This window comes from Brienomyrus brachyistius, chromosome 19 (genome assembly GCF_023856365.1).
Source record: "Brienomyrus brachyistius isolate T26 chromosome 19, BBRACH_0.4, whole genome shotgun sequence".
In the NCBI taxonomy this organism is placed as follows: Eukaryota; Metazoa; Chordata; class Actinopteri; order Osteoglossiformes; family Mormyridae; genus Brienomyrus; species Brienomyrus brachyistius.
Window position 1 is genome coordinate 4,188,216 of NC_064551.1, and position 17,966 is coordinate 4,206,181.

At 44.1% G+C, this 17,966-nt stretch overlaps 3 protein-coding genes across 3 annotated transcripts; all 3 read right to left on the reverse strand.

Moving 5' to 3' along the window:
• Positions 1–5,241: 5,241 nt before the first annotated feature.
• Positions 5,242–6,744, reverse strand: LOC125714613 (trace amine-associated receptor 1-like). The gene has a single exon (XM_048985353.1). The coding sequence runs from the start codon at positions 6,699–6,701 to the stop codon at positions 5,646–5,648; it is 1,056 nt and encodes a 351-aa protein (XP_048841310.1). The 5' UTR covers positions 6,702–6,744; the 3' UTR covers positions 5,242–5,645.
• A 2,331-nt stretch (positions 6,745–9,075) lies between these two features.
• On the reverse strand, positions 9,076–11,318 carry LOC125714614 (trace amine-associated receptor 1-like). Its single transcript, XM_048985355.1, has one exon. It carries the CDS (start codon positions 11,315–11,317, stop codon positions 10,262–10,264), a length of 1,056 nt encoding a protein of 351 aa, XP_048841312.1. The 5' UTR covers position 11,318; the 3' UTR covers positions 9,076–10,261.
• A 3,070-nt stretch (positions 11,319–14,388) lies between these two features.
• Positions 14,389–16,451, reverse strand: LOC125714616 (trace amine-associated receptor 1-like). Its single transcript, XM_048985357.1, has one exon. The coding sequence runs from the start codon at positions 16,410–16,412 to the stop codon at positions 15,357–15,359; it is 1,056 nt and encodes a 351-aa protein (XP_048841314.1). The 5' UTR covers positions 16,413–16,451; the 3' UTR covers positions 14,389–15,356.
• Positions 16,452–17,966: the final 1,515 nt, after the last annotated feature.

Consider the following 17,966-nt stretch of genomic DNA (forward strand, 5'->3'; position numbering starts at 1 on the left):
GGATAGGAAATATTTGGCATCTAGCCTCAGTAGTGTCTCACTACAGGAGTTACTTAGTTGTTTGGGATAAAAAAAAATGTTTGTATGTACTAAGTATGAAGAAGGTTCAAGGTGGCTGAAGTCCTGTCCCATGGTCACATTCTCTCATCTGCAGAGTTAAAGCCTGACCCTGAGACGGTGAGAGCCATCTTAGACCTACCTAATCCTTCAGATGCAAAAGGTGAGTTTTTGCGATGCTTACTAGACAAGGTCAGCCCCTGGCACTGGCTGCTGAGGCACGATGCAGCAGGTTCTGAAATGAAATCCTTCACCACAACTATGCCGGTGCTGCACTACTATGATGTCACTAAGCAGATCAAAAGTGCAAAGCATCTTCAGCCAGAGTAGCCATGGAAACGAGGTGGGACCCACTTGCTGGAGGATCCGGAACGGTCCTATGAAGCGGGCCGACAACTTACGACACAATGACAGTTTGAGGTTTCGAGTTGAGAGCTAGACCCTTTGTATGTATGGACATACATACTTTGTATGTATGGACCCACTGGAGAACTGCGGAACGATGTGAGGGCGGTACATAACGTACAGGTGGGCATCCAGTGGGGGCTGGTGCCCGTTCGTTTATGGCTCAGAGGGTCTCTAAGGACCAGGAGATGGTGGCAGCAAAGCACGAAGGAGTCAAAATGGGTGCTGCTTCGTCGGTCGACGTGGATAGATCATACTGCCGGGATAGCGCGTCTGCCTTAATGTTTTTAGAACCTGGAAGGTACGTCACTATGAAATTAAAACGTGCCAAGAACATAGCCCATCAGGCTTGGCGAGGGTTCAGTCTCTTAGCATTTTGCAGGTATTGGAGGTTGCGGTGGTTGGTGAGTACCTGGAGTGGGTGGCGTGCCCCCTCTAGCCAGTGTCTCCACTCCTCCAATGCCAGGTTGATGGCCAGAAGTTCCCTATCGCCGACATCGTAATTGCACTCTGCGGAGAAGAGTTTTTTATAAAAGTAAGCGCAGGGGTGGCGTCGACCGGTTACTGGGACCCTTTGGATAAGTACCCCTCCTACTACGGTGTCCGAAGCATCCATCTCGACCTCAAACGGCTCGTTCGGACGTGGTTGATGGAGGATAGGCGCAGAACAGAAGGTGTCATTCAGCTTCTGAAAGGCATGATCAGCCTCTGGGGTCCACTGCAACTTGATGCCTTTCCCACGAGTACAAGAGGTGAGTGGGGTGGCCACTTGGCTAAAGCCTCGTACAAACCTGTGATAAAAGTTAGCGAATCCTAGAAATCTCTGCTACTCTTTCACTGTAAGGAGTCGCAGCCAGTCCTTGATCACATTCACCTTCTGGTCATCCATAGCCATGCTCCAGGGCGGAGAACATATCCTAAAAAGTGCATCTGCGTTTGGTGAAACTCGCATTTCTCTCCCTGCACGAACAGTTGATAGTCGCGCAGCCCAGCACCTGGCGTACATGGGTTACATGTTGTGCGAGGAAAGGGGAGTAGATTAGAATGTCATGGATGTACACGATCACGAACTGGTTAATCATCTCCCTAAACATGGTATACAAAAACGACTGGAAAATGGAGGGGCTGTTAGCAAAGCCATAAGGCATGACCTGGTATTCGTATTGACCGGTGTGTGTTATATTGTAAATTACGTCTTCCATTCATCCCTTCTACGTATACGAATCTAATTATAAGTGCTGCGGAAATCGAGCTTTGTAAATACCGTTGCCTCTCGTAGCTGCTCTAGAGCGGAGGGTATCAAAGGCAGCGGTTCCAGTCCCTTATGCTTGATGACGTTAAGGGACTGGTAGTCGATACAAGGGCGTAACCCCCTGTCCTTCCTCTTTACGAAGAAGAACCCGGTAGTGGTGGGTGATGTCAAGGGTCAGATTATACCTTTCGTCAGGGCTTCACGGACATATTCATCCATCTCCATCTAAGCACAAGCCCTGAGCAGTGCGACATCTCCGCTTAGTCAGGGTGAGTGGGGATCTTCCGAGCTGCATCGGTTTGGGAGCTTCGGTCAGGAGCGAGAACATCATCGTTCGCGGAGACTTATCCAAGGTGATGGGTAGCCCGGAAATCCTTGAAGGAGAGCGCGGAGCTCGTCTTGTATCTCTGGGTTTAGGGCTCATCGGTAGAGGATCCGGAAATAGTCCTCTGGCCAGCATAACCCGGCCGCGATCATTCAGAACTCCAGGGAGAATTCTGTCACCATCCGGTTTCCCTGATGACGGTCCACCAGATGTTCACCCAGGCTACGACCCACAGCGGGGTGATCAAAGATCTCCTTAAAGGCGGTATGGAAATCACGAGTCAACTCCAGAAGGGGACTGTCGTCCGACCTAAGGGCGATGGCCCAGTCACGGGCTCTACCTGACAGTAACGAGATGACGAACCTAATGCATGCTCCTACATGAAGCGATCGGGGTGTTCCTCAATGTAGAGACTGCATTACATGAGGAAGGCCCAGCAGTGGTCTGGGTAGCCTTCATACTTCTCCGGCATGGCAACCAACACCGGTGGAGACGCCCGAGGCAGAGTCGGGGAGTTGGGCTTAGTCGGCTTGTCTCTCGAGGAGCTACCTGCTGCTGCAAGCGCTGGGTCTTTGCGGGGTCCATTCTGTCAAGGCGAAGTACTCTGTGATACCCGATGTGAATGGAGGAGGCGGACCCCGAGATGCAGAGGCAAGCAGGTTTATTTGAATAGCCGGGTGCAAAGAAAACCAGGAGGGGAATCCGAAATCGCAGTCGAGTCACAGGCAAGGGTCAAGAGCTGGGAAGATCAATCTTACACAGACTGATGAGACGGGATTCTGATGGGAAGGGAAGAAAAGGACCGGTGAGGAAGCGGGACAGGATGAGGAAGGCAGGTAGGGCAAGCAGGTGCCGACGGGTCGGAGGAGCAGGCAGGATGGGTCAGACGAGCAGGACGGGCAGGCAGAAGACAGCAGGCAGGAAAACCGAAGAGACAAAAGACAGAGCAATTGCTTGGTATGGTGCATTCGGAAATGGCAACAATTCTTCGCACCGACTTCTGGGAGAAGTCGGTTTAAATAGTAGCACTAGTGGCTGGCGATTGTTCACCGGCACCTGTCCCCACCCTCGTGGGCGTGACAGGCTGATTGTCACTATGGATCTGTTTAGCCATAGACAGAAGGAATTCCTGCTTATCATTGACTACTATGCAGGCTTTTGGGAGACTGAGCTACTTCCAGACCTGTCAGCAGAGACTGTAACCAGACACTGCAAGTCACTCCCATAATGGACATCCGGGCAAGGTGATTACAAACAATGCCAGACAATTTGACTCTCAAATTAAGTATTTGGATTCGGAGTGGGAATTTGAGGAAGCAATCTCCTCATCAAGGCACCTAAATGCAAATGGTAAGGAGGAGTCAGCAGCTAAGATAGCGAATGCTCTCTTGCGCAGAGCAGTGCGAGACAGAGAGGACCCTGGAAGGCTAATGTTTTTCAATCAATTTCAACAAAATTACATTAAACATTGCTGCACACATCTTTTATTTGAACGAGTCATTTTGTTAGTTATTGGTTACTGGGGTGATCGATCACAATAATCACAGGGCACCTTTTATATGTGTTTTACTTACACGACTCCCGATATGTTTATGATTCATAAATTAATTTGGCCAGCAGATCAATCTTTCATTTTCCACATAATGAAAAATGATGTGACATTATCCTGGCAAAAAGCAGAGGCAAGTTTCACTGCCAGCACCTGCAAGATCTGGAGATGCAAGCAAAAAGATGTTCACTTCTATTGATAGGGATGCAAAGATCCGATACTTCGGTATAGGCACCAATCAATATCTTTTAGATGGATCAGGTATCGACCATATGTGAACGATCTATGTCCAATGCTTATTTATTTAGTTGTCGGCAGTCTGTAAAAAGAAAAGTCCTATTTCTTGTTATATTGATTCATACAATCAGTCGCGTCGCAGCTCTTTTCAATTTTAGGTGTGTTTTTTTGCAGAAATAGTTATTTCCTGGCAAATAGACTGAGTGGCAGCATTAGTGTGACCCTGAACAGGATAAGCAGTTTCAGAAAATGGATATAATTTATAACTCTCAGTTCTCTCATTACCGAGGAACATTAGATAAGTAGATAAACAGTGACTTTCCAATTATGGACACAGTTTAGCTTATCCATGCCCAAATGGTAATACACTTAATTTATAATTAATGGTAATTATACTTAATTTATTTTTCAATTACTTAATTAAACGACAGAAATGCTTTCTAAGGCTTTCTAAATTTCACAAGTCTTGCATAAAAAGACTGATTAATATGAAAAGCCAACATATACAGTACTAGGAGGGAGATAAATGATTCCCACTGTGACTGTTTAGATCAGGGGTGCCCAACTTCAGTCCTGGAGGGTCAGAGACCTCCACATGTTTGGGTTTCCCCTCATTTAACACACCTGATTCAACTCCTTGTGCTAATTATCACACAGCTCTTCAGCTGAATCATTTATGGTGGAACAGGGAAAGAACTAAGTTACACAGGGCTCCGACCCCGCAGGACTGGGGTTGGGCAGCCCTGGTTTAGAGGACTAAAGACTGAGTGTTTGATTAATGTGCTGAGACGGTCCCACTGCTCTATTATCTGATTTAAGCATGACAAGCAAAGGGCCCAGTTAGCAGCAAGCTGCCTCCCAATCAAAAGTGGCAATACAGAGATTACACAGAGCGCAGGTGATGCAACAGCCTGACCTCTTGCATGTGCTGAGAGCAGGGAAGGTAGGATCAGGTGCAGAGAGGCAGAAATGGGTGTGGGGAGTTTCTCTGTGTACATCCTTCATGGGGGGGGTGAGCTATTAGAGAAGCCTGTGGAACTGAAGGTCTGAAGGCCTAGCGAAGGTAAAACATGAAATCTGACTGTAGTTTATAAAGAACCTTCCGAAAAAATAAAGCGAACTGAGAAGGACAAAGTCCAGATGATGTAGGTGATGAACTGAGAGGGTAGACTGAGGGGGGACTGAGAGGGCAGACTGAGGGGGGACTGAGAGGGCAGACTGAGGGGGGACTGAGAGAGCAGACTGAGGGGGGACTGAGAGGGCAGACTGAGGGGGGACTGAGAGGGCAGAGGGGCGGCAGTCACATCTTAATGAGGGTAGAAAGAAATACCAGGGTAGAAGCTTGATGCTAATACAGCTCTGCTTAAATTAGGGAACAAATCACATTTTGTACAGCGTGTCAGTAAAGGTGTAGTAAGGGTCTTTATGTGTCCCTACTTTCTATGAATATTCTACACATCTTAAAACCAGTGATTTTTGATGGCATAAACAGTACCGTACATACTCATTTTAAATATGCAGTAATTAAAAATGCACGGAAATACAAAACACTCAGTTATAAACCCTGTGTATTGCAAAACGATAATGACCAGTGGTTGTAAAAGCTTTAGTTAACTTGGTAGCTGCAGCTGTATTTTTCTAGCAATACATAACTAATTTTTAATGACATTTAATATAGTTTTCCACTCTACAGATGGTTAGAACTTAAACATGTTGAGGTAAGAAGATGCAATTAGTTTTTTTTTATCATGGCTCAACAAAGCACATGTATTCAGATGAATAAATAGTAACACAGATGGATCTGTAGTCAAATAATACATTCATTCAGAATACAATTTCATTCGACAAGAATTTCTGTAAAAGATTCTACCACTGAGAATTATGTTCAAAGCTTTCCTGAACCAAGAGTAAAAAAAAGCATAAACCAAAGGATTGAAGCCCGAGTTCATATAACCAAACCAAAACAGGGCATCAGTCAGTGTGGGTGGGATGGAATAGCCAATGAAGGGGTCCGTAATATTGCAGATGAATAAGGGGGTCCAGCAGATGAGGAAAACTCCCACCACCACTGCCAGGGTTTTTGCCTTTTTTCTTTCATGCTTCCCAGAGACTGCAGACCCATTTCCATCCTCCACCTTAATCTGCCGTGTCAGATCTTTAATTGATCTGGCCTGACGTCTTGCTACCACGTAGATCTTGAGGTAAATGCTCAACATGATGAGGCCAGGAATAAAAAATGCAAAAATAGTAGAGAATGCAGCTGATGATGGGCCGAAGAACAACTGGCATCCTCCAAGACACTGCACCTGTGTCTCAAAGAAGTGCTCACTGCCTTTCAGGTTGAGGTTTGAGAAGATCATCCCATAGGCGAAGATGGCCGGGAAGATCCAGCTGGTTATGATCATCAGCAGAGCAGTGACAGAGTTGACTATGGAGCGGTACAGAAGTGGGGTGCAGACAGCAAAGTAACGATCTACAGAGATGAAGGAGAGGTGGAAGATGGAGGAGGCAGTGAGCATGACGTCCGTACTGGAGTGAAGCTTGCACACAAAGTCTCCCAGGTACCAGCAGCCGTAGACCGATCGCATCGCACTGCACGGCATGACGAGGGACCCCATCAAGAAATCGCAAACTGCCAGTGAGAGAATGAGGCAGTTTGTGGTGGTGTGCAGCTGTTTAAAATGCGCTATAGATGTTATGACCAGAAGATTCCCAGTTACTGTGACCAGTATAACAAACCCCATGAAAACAAACATGGAAAACTGGAGACCTAGAGGCTGGACATTCTTCTTGCATGATCCGCTCACAGAGTCATAGCAGTACCCTCTTTCTATATAGACATCATTTATGTCCTTTGAGCTATTTGAGAAGATCATGCTACTCCAGTTCTGAAGGCCTAGTAAGAAGATAGCTTTCACTTGGACCACAGTCTGTGGTGCTCTGGTTTATATACTGAAGCTGTCGAGTCTCGTTGCCAAGGAGCATGAGAGAACACACCTCAACAGCGTAAATATTCAAAGCTATGCTGTTGGGCCAATGCTCAAGAGTGAGTAACGTACTCTGGGGCCCAAGCATGTCTTTTGTCGTTGTTTACAGCCGGTCACAGCCAACTAGCAAATAACCAAAACTGTGAATTCATGCTGTGTACTGGGTTGTGCACTGAAACCTTGTTTCCAAGGGACACGAGAGAACCTTCCCTAACAGCATCAGTATTCAATGTGATTATGCTGTAAGGACAAAAACAGTGAGATTATTCTGGGAATGTCATGGGCCCAAACACATGTATATTATTGTTGTATTTATGAACTACGGAACAGAGTGGCCTCTTGGGCCAGTGTTCAGGGAATTTGAAACAATCATGAACTATAGTAGGTTTAAAATGGTAGGTATTATTAAAATGTTATTCAAAAATGAAGACAAGGTATATCAGCATGATCAACACTTATTTGAATAAACATTCATTCACTATTTATATGCATCAGAATGCAATAGAGAGAAATGATTTCATTTGAATGATTTCAAGTGCTTATTTATTATTAAATTGAATGTACTACCTTACCATGCTCTTTGAAAAAGTTAGACATTACAGTCATAAGTTGTTCTAATAGGTCTGTCGGTTGGTCAGTGATAATCTTTTGTCACTGGAGGCATTTGTTATTTATACTTTTTTTTACAATATTTAAGGAAAATAAGAGTTTTTGCATCGAGGCCAAGCAGTGTGCACACTGTTACCTCAAGAAGCTCTTTGTATCAAAAGACAAAGATCAGCAACGATATCAAAACTTAACAGAACTGGAAGCAATAATGTCTTACTGAAAAGTATAAGGCAGTATGCAGTATTATTATTCATTGGCCATTAGGTGGTGCTATAGAGTCAAACATCCAACAACCAACCACCTTCTGTAGTGCTTATTCATTACATCATATCTACACACCTGGAGCTATTGCCAACAAGCAATGGGCATGAGGTGGGTGGGGTGAACATGCTGGGCTAAATGATCACAAGAACAGCTAAGATAAGTTATGCAGCATGAAGAAAGATTATTCTAAGGGATACATCTTCTATAGGAAATACCATCATTCTATATGTTTTATCTGCATAAATCATCCTTCCATATATTTAACTGCTTATCTACGTACTGCACACCCTAGTCTTTGGGCTGTGTGACTCAGAGAGGCCATGGATACTGTAGGTACCATAGCAGCCAGCAGGGGGTGCTCCACATGCACTCCACAGGGACCCAAAGTGGAGACAAGATGCCAAGCGGCAGGATTTGATGGATTCGGTGCTGGAAATGTGAGGCGACAGGGCTACCCACTGAGCTACCACATTGCCTGAAGTACCTGTTCATCGTGCAAAAGTGTTGACATGCTGGAATATTGTTAAATTATAATTTAGAACGCACTGCTATCCAAAGTCGTGTTTTTTCTTTTTTTTCCCCCAGTTTTTGTGGTGACTTTGGTTTTAGGGCCTAGTTCCGTAGTCCAACAGTGAAGTCATTCTGCTGACCACACGATTTGAACCAGTGACCTTCACACTGCTCACGTCATTCGTGGAATTCTCATACTGCACTATATTCTGTCCAGCACTTCAGCACCACGTCACAGTACGTATGTGATTAAGGAAACCTGTGAATTATTGAGATTCAGCGCTCTGGAGAAAGTTCAGTAAGGCTTTACTGGAAACGCAGCGTATAAAACCATGATCTGGGCACACAATAGATACTTATATTTCCCTTGTGTAGAAATACGCCGGCATTCCTTGATTGTCATATATCCTGTGTTGCCATTTCGTGAGACACACATGTACAGGTGAGAGTGATGTTTGGGGTCAGAGCGCAGGGTCAGACATTTATCTGGGGCCCTTGGAAGAGATCGGGAAGGGCCTTACTCAAGGGCCCAACAGTGATATGATTGTTTTGGTGGTCATGGGATTCAAACTAGTGACTTCCCAAATATGGACATATATTACATTATCCACATGAAAGCAATGGTAAGATTTATTTTTTTTTCCATTTAATTACAGAAATGGTTTTGTTACGCTAAATTTCATAGGTCTGACTGATTAACATAAGAAAGTAACATGCAGTAGGAGATGAATGATTCCCACTGTGACTATTTCGAGGAAGAAAGACTGAGTGTGTGATTAATGTGCTGAGACGGCCCCACTCCAGTCCTGGGGGGGGCTGCTGTATTACCTAAGCGTGATGTAAACGTCAGAAGCAAAGGGCCCAGTTAGCAGCAAGCTGCCTCCCAATCAAAGGTGGCAATACAGAGATTACACAGAATGTATGCAAAGAAAGAAAAAAATTAAGAACCTTCCAAACAAAATAAAGCAAACTGTGAAGGACAGAATCCGTAGGTGATGAAGGTGACGGACTGAGAGGGCAGAGGGGCGACAGTCACATCATAACGAGTGTAGTAAGAAATACCAGGATAATATTACACATCTACAGAGATTAGGAAATAAATAATTGATAACATGGTAACATTTTTATGGTGTGTGTTAAGGTGTAGTAAAGGGTTTACGTCCTACATGCTACTCTGTCTGAATATGCTATACATCTTAAAACCCATTTTTTTGTAGCACATATACTGTATACAGGGTGGGGGGGTCAGAGGATGGTCTTAGGCGTTAATGTCGGGTCCTTGTAGCAGTGGGGTTAAGGGAGATAACGAAGGCCCCAAATATGATGTAGTTACTCTGTCAGCCACATGGTCTTTTACAGTTATGTCAGCATATAAACACATCCATCCATCCATCCATTTTCCAAACCGCTTATCCTACTTGGTCACGGGGGGTCCGGAGCCTATCCCGGAAGCATTGGGCACGAGGCAGGGAACAACCCAGCATGGGGGGCCAGCCCATCGCAGGGCATACTCGCACACCATTCACTCACACATGCACACCTACGGGCAATTTACTAACTCCAATGAGCCTCAGCATGTTTTTGGACTGTGGGGGGAAACCGGAGACCCCAGAGGGAACTCCACGAAGACATGGGGAGAACATGCAAACTCCACACACATGTGACCCAGGCAGAGACTCGAACCGGGGTCCCAGAGGCGTGAGGCAACAGAGCTAACCACTGCACCACCATGCCGCCCCCATATGCACACACAAATACAAAGAAATCACTCAACTATCAACCCAATATATTCTGCAGAGATGGTGACCATATGAAATTGCTCTTTTTCATTTTAAAACAGCTTGTTTGTTGTATTTAGTCTTGAGAAATGGATCAGAGACCTTTTTGGAGATGTTTTTTGAAAGCTTTTGTTATCTTGATAGCTGTAGCTGTACTTTTCTAGCAATTCATCACGCGCTTGCAAGAGATTTAATTCAGCTTCCCAATATAACACAGTTTAGAGTTTAAATATGATGGAAAAAGAAGATGCATTAAGTTTTTTATAACGCCTGCATAGTCAATTTTATTCATTCAGAATATAATTTCATTCGACAAGAATCTCTGTAAAAGATTCTGCCACTGAGAATTATGCTCAAAGCTTTCCTGAACCAAGAGTAAAAAAAAGCATAAACCAAAGGATTGAAACTCGAGTTCATATAACCAAACCAAAACAGGGCATCAATCAGTGTGGGTGGGATGGAATAGCCAATGAAGGGGTCCATAATATTACAGAGGAAAAAAGGGGTCCAGCAGATGAGGAAAACTCCCACCACCACTGCCAGGGTTTTTGCCTTCTTTCTTTCTTGTTTCTTAGAGACTGCAGACCCATTTCTATCCTCCACCTTAATCTGCCGTGTCAGATCTTTAATTGATCTGGCCTGACGTCTTGCTACTACGTAGATCTTGAGGTAAATGCTGAACATGATGAGGCCAGGGAGGAAAAATGCAAAAATAGTAGAGAATGCAGCTGATGCTGGACTTAAGATCATTGTGCATCCTCCGACACACTGCACCTGTGTCTCAAAGAAGTGCTCACTGCCTTTCATGTTGAGGCCTGAGAAGATCATCCCATAGGCGAAGATGGCTGGGAAGACCCAGCTGGTTATGATCATCAGCAGAGCAGTGACAGAGTTGACTATGGAGCGGTACAGAAGTGGGGTGCAGACAGCAAAGTAACGATCTACAGAGATGAAGGAGAGGTGGAAGATGGAGGAGGTGCTGAGCATGATGTCCGTGCTGGTGTGGAGCTTGCACACAAAGTCTCCCAGGTACCAGCAGCTGTAGACCGATCGCATCGCACTGCACGGCATGATGAAGACCCCCAACAAAAAGTCACAAACCGCCAGTGAGAGAATGAGGCAGTTTGTGGTGGTGTGCAGCTGTTTAAAATGCGCTATAGATGTTATAACCAGAAGATTCCCAGTTACTGTGACCAGTATAGCAAAGGCCATGAAAGCAAACATGGAAAACTGAATGTTTAGAGGCTGGACATTCTTCTTGCATGATCCGCTCACAGAGTCATAACAGTACTGTATTTCTGCATATACATCACTGATGCGGCTTGAGTTGTTTAAGAAGTTCATGCTACTCCAGTTCTGAAGGCCTAGTAAGAAACTATATTTCACTTTGACTGCAGTCTGTGGTGCTCTGGTTTATATACTGAAACTGTCGAGTCTCGTTGCCAAGGAGCATTAGAGAACACACCTTAACAGCGTAATTATTCAAAGCTATGCTGTTGGGCCAATGCTCAAGAGTGAGTAACGTACTCTGGGGATGTCCAGGACCCAAACCCCTATTTGTCGATCCTGCATATATCAACGCATGGACTGCAGAAGGGGGGGCACCTGGGCCTGTGCTCGGGCAGCTTTTTGAGCATCATTAAGAAAGCAGTGATAAAAAATACATAAAAAACACCAACAGACAATTTTATTAAACTCATAAACCTTTATTATCATTCGCAAATGAAGACAAGGTACATCACCCTGACTGGCACAGCACTGTTTTAAATAAACATTTATTATATATATATATATATATATGCATCAGAAGGCAACAGGAAGGGATGTTTTCATATGAATGATTTTACTCAGTTATGTATCACTATACGGAGTATACGACCTAAAGATGCTACTTAAAAATTAGACATAACAATTCTAAATTGTTCTGATAGGGCTAATTACAGGCCTCTGCCATTGATATCCTCGTTGGATGATTGATTAAAGAAATAAAGAATTTTAGCGTCTAGCCTGAGCAAACTGCACCTTATTATATTGCAAAGCACATTGCTTGAAAAGACAAAGATCTCAAAAAAGATATTAAAACTTAATAGAGTTGGATGCAATAATGTCTTATTAAAAAGTATAAGGAACTATGCAGTACCCCCAGCGTGAACAGGCGGGTCTGTGACCAGCGCCGTCTCTATGGCAGCAGGACCGGATGGCTGTCTGTCTCTGCTGGGTCACCTCCACACCCCCTTTCCCCTACCCGTTGCAAGTCGTGTCATTTTTATGTAAGGTGTAGTGCCCATGTGCTTATGTTGCTGAGGTGTTTTTTTCGGTTCCCACAATGTACTCCCTACTGGAGTGCAATCTGGGGGGTGTTTTTTTATTCTCCTCCTCTCCCACCATGTTATCTTGTTTCTATTCTTCTCACTTCCCCTGTCTCCCGGCCGGTCTTCCCCCTACTGTGATGTCTGTGTATATGTAAGGTCGGTTGATGGCCTGCTCTTCACCGGTACTTGTGACTGGTGCCATGGTATATTGCATCAGCAATAAAGGGCTTTTCCAATCCAATCCAATCCAATCCAATCCAATATTACTCATTGGCCATTAGGTGGTGCTATATAATCATCCATCCATCAACCAACCATGTTCTATACTGCATATCCATTACAGAATATTCTGTACTATATGGACAAAATTATTGGGACACCTGATCATTATATCCACAGGAACGTCTATGACAGCCCATTCAAAATCCATAGGCATCAGTACGGAGTTGGTCCCCCCTTTGCATTCAGGGGTTGCTCCCCACTATAACAGCTGCCACTCTTCTGGGAAGGCTTTCCACAAGGTTTTGGGGTGTGTTTGTTTGCCCATTCATCTAGAAGAGCATTTGTGAGGTCAGGCACTGATGTTGGATGTGAAAGCCTGGCTCACAATCTCCGTTTGAGTTCATCCCAAAAGTGTTTTATGGAATTGTGTCAGGATTCTGTACAGGCCAGTCAAGTTCTTCCACACCAGAATCATCCAACCATGACTTCATGGATCTTGCTTTGTGCAATGGTGCACAGTCTTGCTGGAGCAGAACAGGGCCTTCCCCAAACTGTTGCAACAAGCTGGAAGCAGGGAATTGCCCAAAATGTCTTGGAATGCTGAGGTTCTCAACAGTTCATCCCTTCACTGAATCTAAGGGGTCCAACCCCTAAAAAACACCCCCATAATTTATCCCTCCTTCACCAAACTTTAGAGGTGGCTGGCAGGTAATGTTCTCCCAGCAACAACTAAACCCAGACTGGTCCATCATACTGCCTGACAGAGAAGTGTGATTCGTCACTCCACAGAACATATTTTCACTGCTCCAGAGTCCAGTAGCGGCCTGCTTTACGCCACTCCATCTGACGCTAGGCATCACCCTTGGTGATGTGAGGCTTGCATGCAGCTGCTCGCCCATGGAAGCCCATTCCATGAAACGCACAGTTTTAGTGCTGGAGTTAATGCTAAAGGAAGTTTGCAGTTACTGAGTCAACAGAGCGTTGGTGACGTACTGGCACTATGCGCCTCAGCACCCAGCCACCGGCTCTGTTACTTTCTGATCTGCCGCTTCATGGCTGAGTTCTTTGCCTGTTCAGAATGAGCCATTCACTCACAAATATTTGTAAACCTGACTGCATGGCTCGGCGCTTGATTAAATACCATTGTGACAATGGGTCTGAAAGAAACCGCTGAATTCAAAGATTAAGAGATGTGTCCCAATACTTTTTCCATATAGTGTATCTGTACTCCGTTATGAAGAAGCACAGGGTATGAGGTGGGTGGGGTGAACATGCTGGGCTAAATGATCACAGGAACAGCTAAGAGAAGTTATGCAGCATGAAGAAAGATTATTCTAAGGGATACATCTACTGTGAAAGAAACACAACCTTTTGTATTTTTAGTTTTGCATTGTATTGCACATTCTGGATGGGATACCATACTTAGAGGAAGAAAGACTGAGTGTTTGATTAATGTACTGAGACGACCCCACTCCAGTCCTGGGGGGGAGGCTGCTGTATTACCTAAGCGTGATGTAAACGTCAGAAGTAAAGGGCCCAGTTAGGAGCAAGCTGCCTCCCAATCAAAGGTGGCAATACAGAGATTACACAGAGCGCAGGTGATGCTACAGCCTGACCTCTTGCATGTGCTTTGAGCAGGGAAGGTAGGATCAGGTGCAGAGAGGCAGAAATGGGTGTGGGGAGTTTCTCTGTGTACATCCTTCATGGGGGGTGAGCTGTTAGAGAAGCTCGTGGTACTGAAGGTCTGAAGGCCTAGCGAAGATAAAACATGAAATCTGACTGTAGTTTTCATTTATTAAGAGACTTATGAAAAAATAAAGCAAACTGAGAAGGACGGAGTCCAGATGATGTAAGGAATGAACTGAGAGGGCAGAGGGGCAGCGAGTAAATTTTAATAAGGGAGATACGAAGTAGGAGGACAACATGCTTATGGTAATACAGCACTTTCTGAAATGGGGGAATGAATAATTAATAACAGTTTTACAGGGTGTCAGTTAAGGTGTCATAGGGCTCGTTAGACTCCCCATTTACACTTTACATGCATCCTATACATCTTAAAATCCTCCTCTTTTGAATGCAAAAAATACATACAAGTTTCAAATAACACATACAGCTATGAGTCAGTTTATATCTATCAGTGTTTCCTCATTATGTAGGAACATTAAATAATAAGATGATTATATTTGCCATTTGCACGAGTTTAAGTGTAGGTACTTTTGAGACACACATGTACAGGTGAGAGTGCAGGGTGGGGGGGGGGTCAGAGGATGGTCTTAGGCGTTAATGTCGGGTCCTTGCAGCAGTGGGGTTAAGGGAGATACCGAAGGACCCAAATATGATGTAGTTACTCTGTCAGCCACATGGTCTTTTACAGTATGTCAGTAAATCTGTACTGAGGATCTTTATATGCCCCTTGATGATTATGCTACACATCTACAGCCCAAAGATTTACGTCAGCATATACACACAAATACAAGTAAATAGAATTCACTCTACTGCCAACTCAATGTATTTTGCAGAGATTGTGACCATAGGAAATTGCTTTTTTTCATTTTAAAACAACTTGTTTGTTGTATTTAATCTTGAGATTTGGATCAGAGATGTTTTTGGAGATGTTTTTTGAAAGCTTTTGTTATCTTGATAGCTGTAGCTGTATTTTTCTAGCAATTCATCACTCGCTTGCAGGAGATTTAATTCAGCTTCCCAATATAACACTGTTCTAAGTGCAGATGGTTAGGATTCAAACATTGTAAGGTAAAAAGATGCATGTAAGTTTTTTTAATGGCTGAAAAAGCCCGAAGTACTTAGCTGATTAATATTAACAAAAATATCTGCATAGTCAATTTTATTCATTCAGAATATAATTTCATTCGACAAGAATCTCTGTAAAAGATTCTGCCACTGAGAATTACGCTCAAAGCTTTTCTGAACCAAGAGTAAAAAAAAGCATAAACCAAAGGGTTCAAACTCGAGTTCATATAACCAAACCAAAACAGAGCATCAGTCAGTGTGGGTGGGATGGAATAGCCAATGAAGGGGTCCGTAATATTACAGATGAAAAAAGGGGTCCAGCAGATGAGGAAAACTCCCACCACCACTGCCAGGGTTTTTGCCTTCTTTCTTTCTTGTTTCTTAGAGACTGCAGACCCATTTCCATCCTCCACCTTAATCTGCCGTGTCAGATCTTTAATTGATCTGGCCTGACGTCTTGCTACCATGTAGATCTTAAGATAAATGCCCAACATGATGAGGCCAGGGAGGAAAAATGAGAAAATAGTAGAGAATGCAGCTGATGCTGGACTGAAAAACATTGTGCATCCTCCAACACACTGCACCTGTGTCTCAAAGAAGTGCTCACTGCCTTTCAGGTTGAGGTTTGAGAAGATCATCCCATAGGCGAAGATGGCTGGGAAGATCCAGCTGGTTATGATCATCAGCAGAGCAGTGACAGAGTTGACTATGGAGCGGTACAGAAGTGGGGTGCAGACAGCAAAGTAACGATCTACAGAGATGAAGGAGAGGTGGAAGATGGAGGAGGTGCTGAGCATGATGTCCGTGCTGGTGTGGAGCTTGCACACAAAGTCTCCCAGGTACCAGCAGCTGTAGACCGATCGCATCGCACTGCACGGCATGATGAAGACCCCCAACAAAAAGTCGCAAACCGCCAGTGAGAGAATGAGGCAGTTTGTGGTGGTGTGCAGCTGTTTAAAATGCGCTATAGATGTTATGACCAGAAGATTCCCAGTGACTGTGACCAGTATAGCAAAGGCCATGAAAGCAAACATGGAAAACTGAATGTTTAGAGGCTGGACATTCTTCTTGCATGATCCGCTCACAGAGTCATAGCAGTACTGTATTTCTATATGCACATTGTTGATGTGCTTTGAGCTATTTGAGACGTTCATGCTACTCAAGTTCTGAAAGCCTAGTAAGACAACAGATTTCACTTTGACCGCAGTCTGTGGTGCTCTGGTTTATATACTGAAACTGTCGAGACTCGTTGCCAAGGAGCATGAAAGAACACACCTTAACAGCAACAATATTCAATGCAAGTATGCAGTAGGGACAATGCTCAAGAGTGAGAAACGTACTCTGGGGATGTCCAGGCCCCAAACCCATGTTTATCGATACTGCATATATCAACGCATGGACTGCAGAAGGGGGGGGCACCTGGGCCTGTGCTCGGGCAGCTTTTTGAGCATCATTAAGAAAGCAGTGATAAAAAATACATAAGAGAAAAACACCAACAGACAATTTTATTAAACTCATAAACCTTTATTATCATTCGCAAATGAAGACAAGGTACATCACCCTGACTGGCACAGCACTGTTTTAAATAAACATTTATTATATATATATATGCATCAGAAGGCAACAGGAAGGGATGTTTTCATATGAATGATTTTACTCAGTTATGTATCACTATACGGAGTATACGACCTAAAGATGCTACTTAAAAATTAGACATAACAATTCTAAATTGTTCTGATAGGGCTAATTACAGGCCTCTGCCATTGATATCCTCGTTGGATGATTAAAGAAATAAAGAATTTTAGCGTCTAGCCTGAGCAAACTGCACCTTATTATATTGCAAAGCACATTGCTTGAAAAGACAAAGATCTCAAAAAAGATATTAAAACTTAATAGAGTTGGATGCAATAATGTCTTATTAAAAAGTATAAGGAACTATGTAGTAATATTACTCATTGGCCATTAGGTGGTGCTATATAGTCATCCATCCATCAACCAACCATGTTCAATACTGCATATCCATTACAGAATATTCTGTACTATATGGACAAAATTATTGGGACACCTGATCATTATATCCACAGGAACGTCTATGACAGCCCATTCGAAATCCATAGGCATCAGTACGGAGTTGGTCCCCCCTTTGCATTCAGGGGTTGCTCCCCACTATAACAGCTGCCACTCTTCTGGGAAGGCTTTCCACAAGGTTTTGGGGTGTGTCTGTTTGCCCATTCATCTAGAAGAGCATTTGTGAGGTCAGGCACTGATGTTGGATGTGAAAGCCTGGCTCACAATCTCCGTTTCAGTTCATCCCAAAAGTGTTTTATGGAATTGTGTCAGGATTCTGTACAGGCCAGTCAAGTTCCTCCACACCAGAATCATCCAACCATGACTTCATGGATCTTGCTTTGTGCAATGGTGCACAGTCTTGCTGGAGCAGAACAGGGCCTTCCCCAAACTGTTGCAACAAGCTGGAAGCAGGGAATTGCCCAAAATGTCTTGGAATGCTGAGGTTCTCAACAGTTCATCCCTTCACTGAATCTAAGGGGTCCAACCCCTAAAAAACACCCCCATAATTTATCCCTCCTTCATCAACTTTAGAGGTGGCTGGCAGGTAATGTTCTCCCAGCAACAGCTAAACCCAGACTGGTCCATCATACTGCCTGACAGAGAAGTGTGATTCGTCACTCCACAGAACATATTTTCAC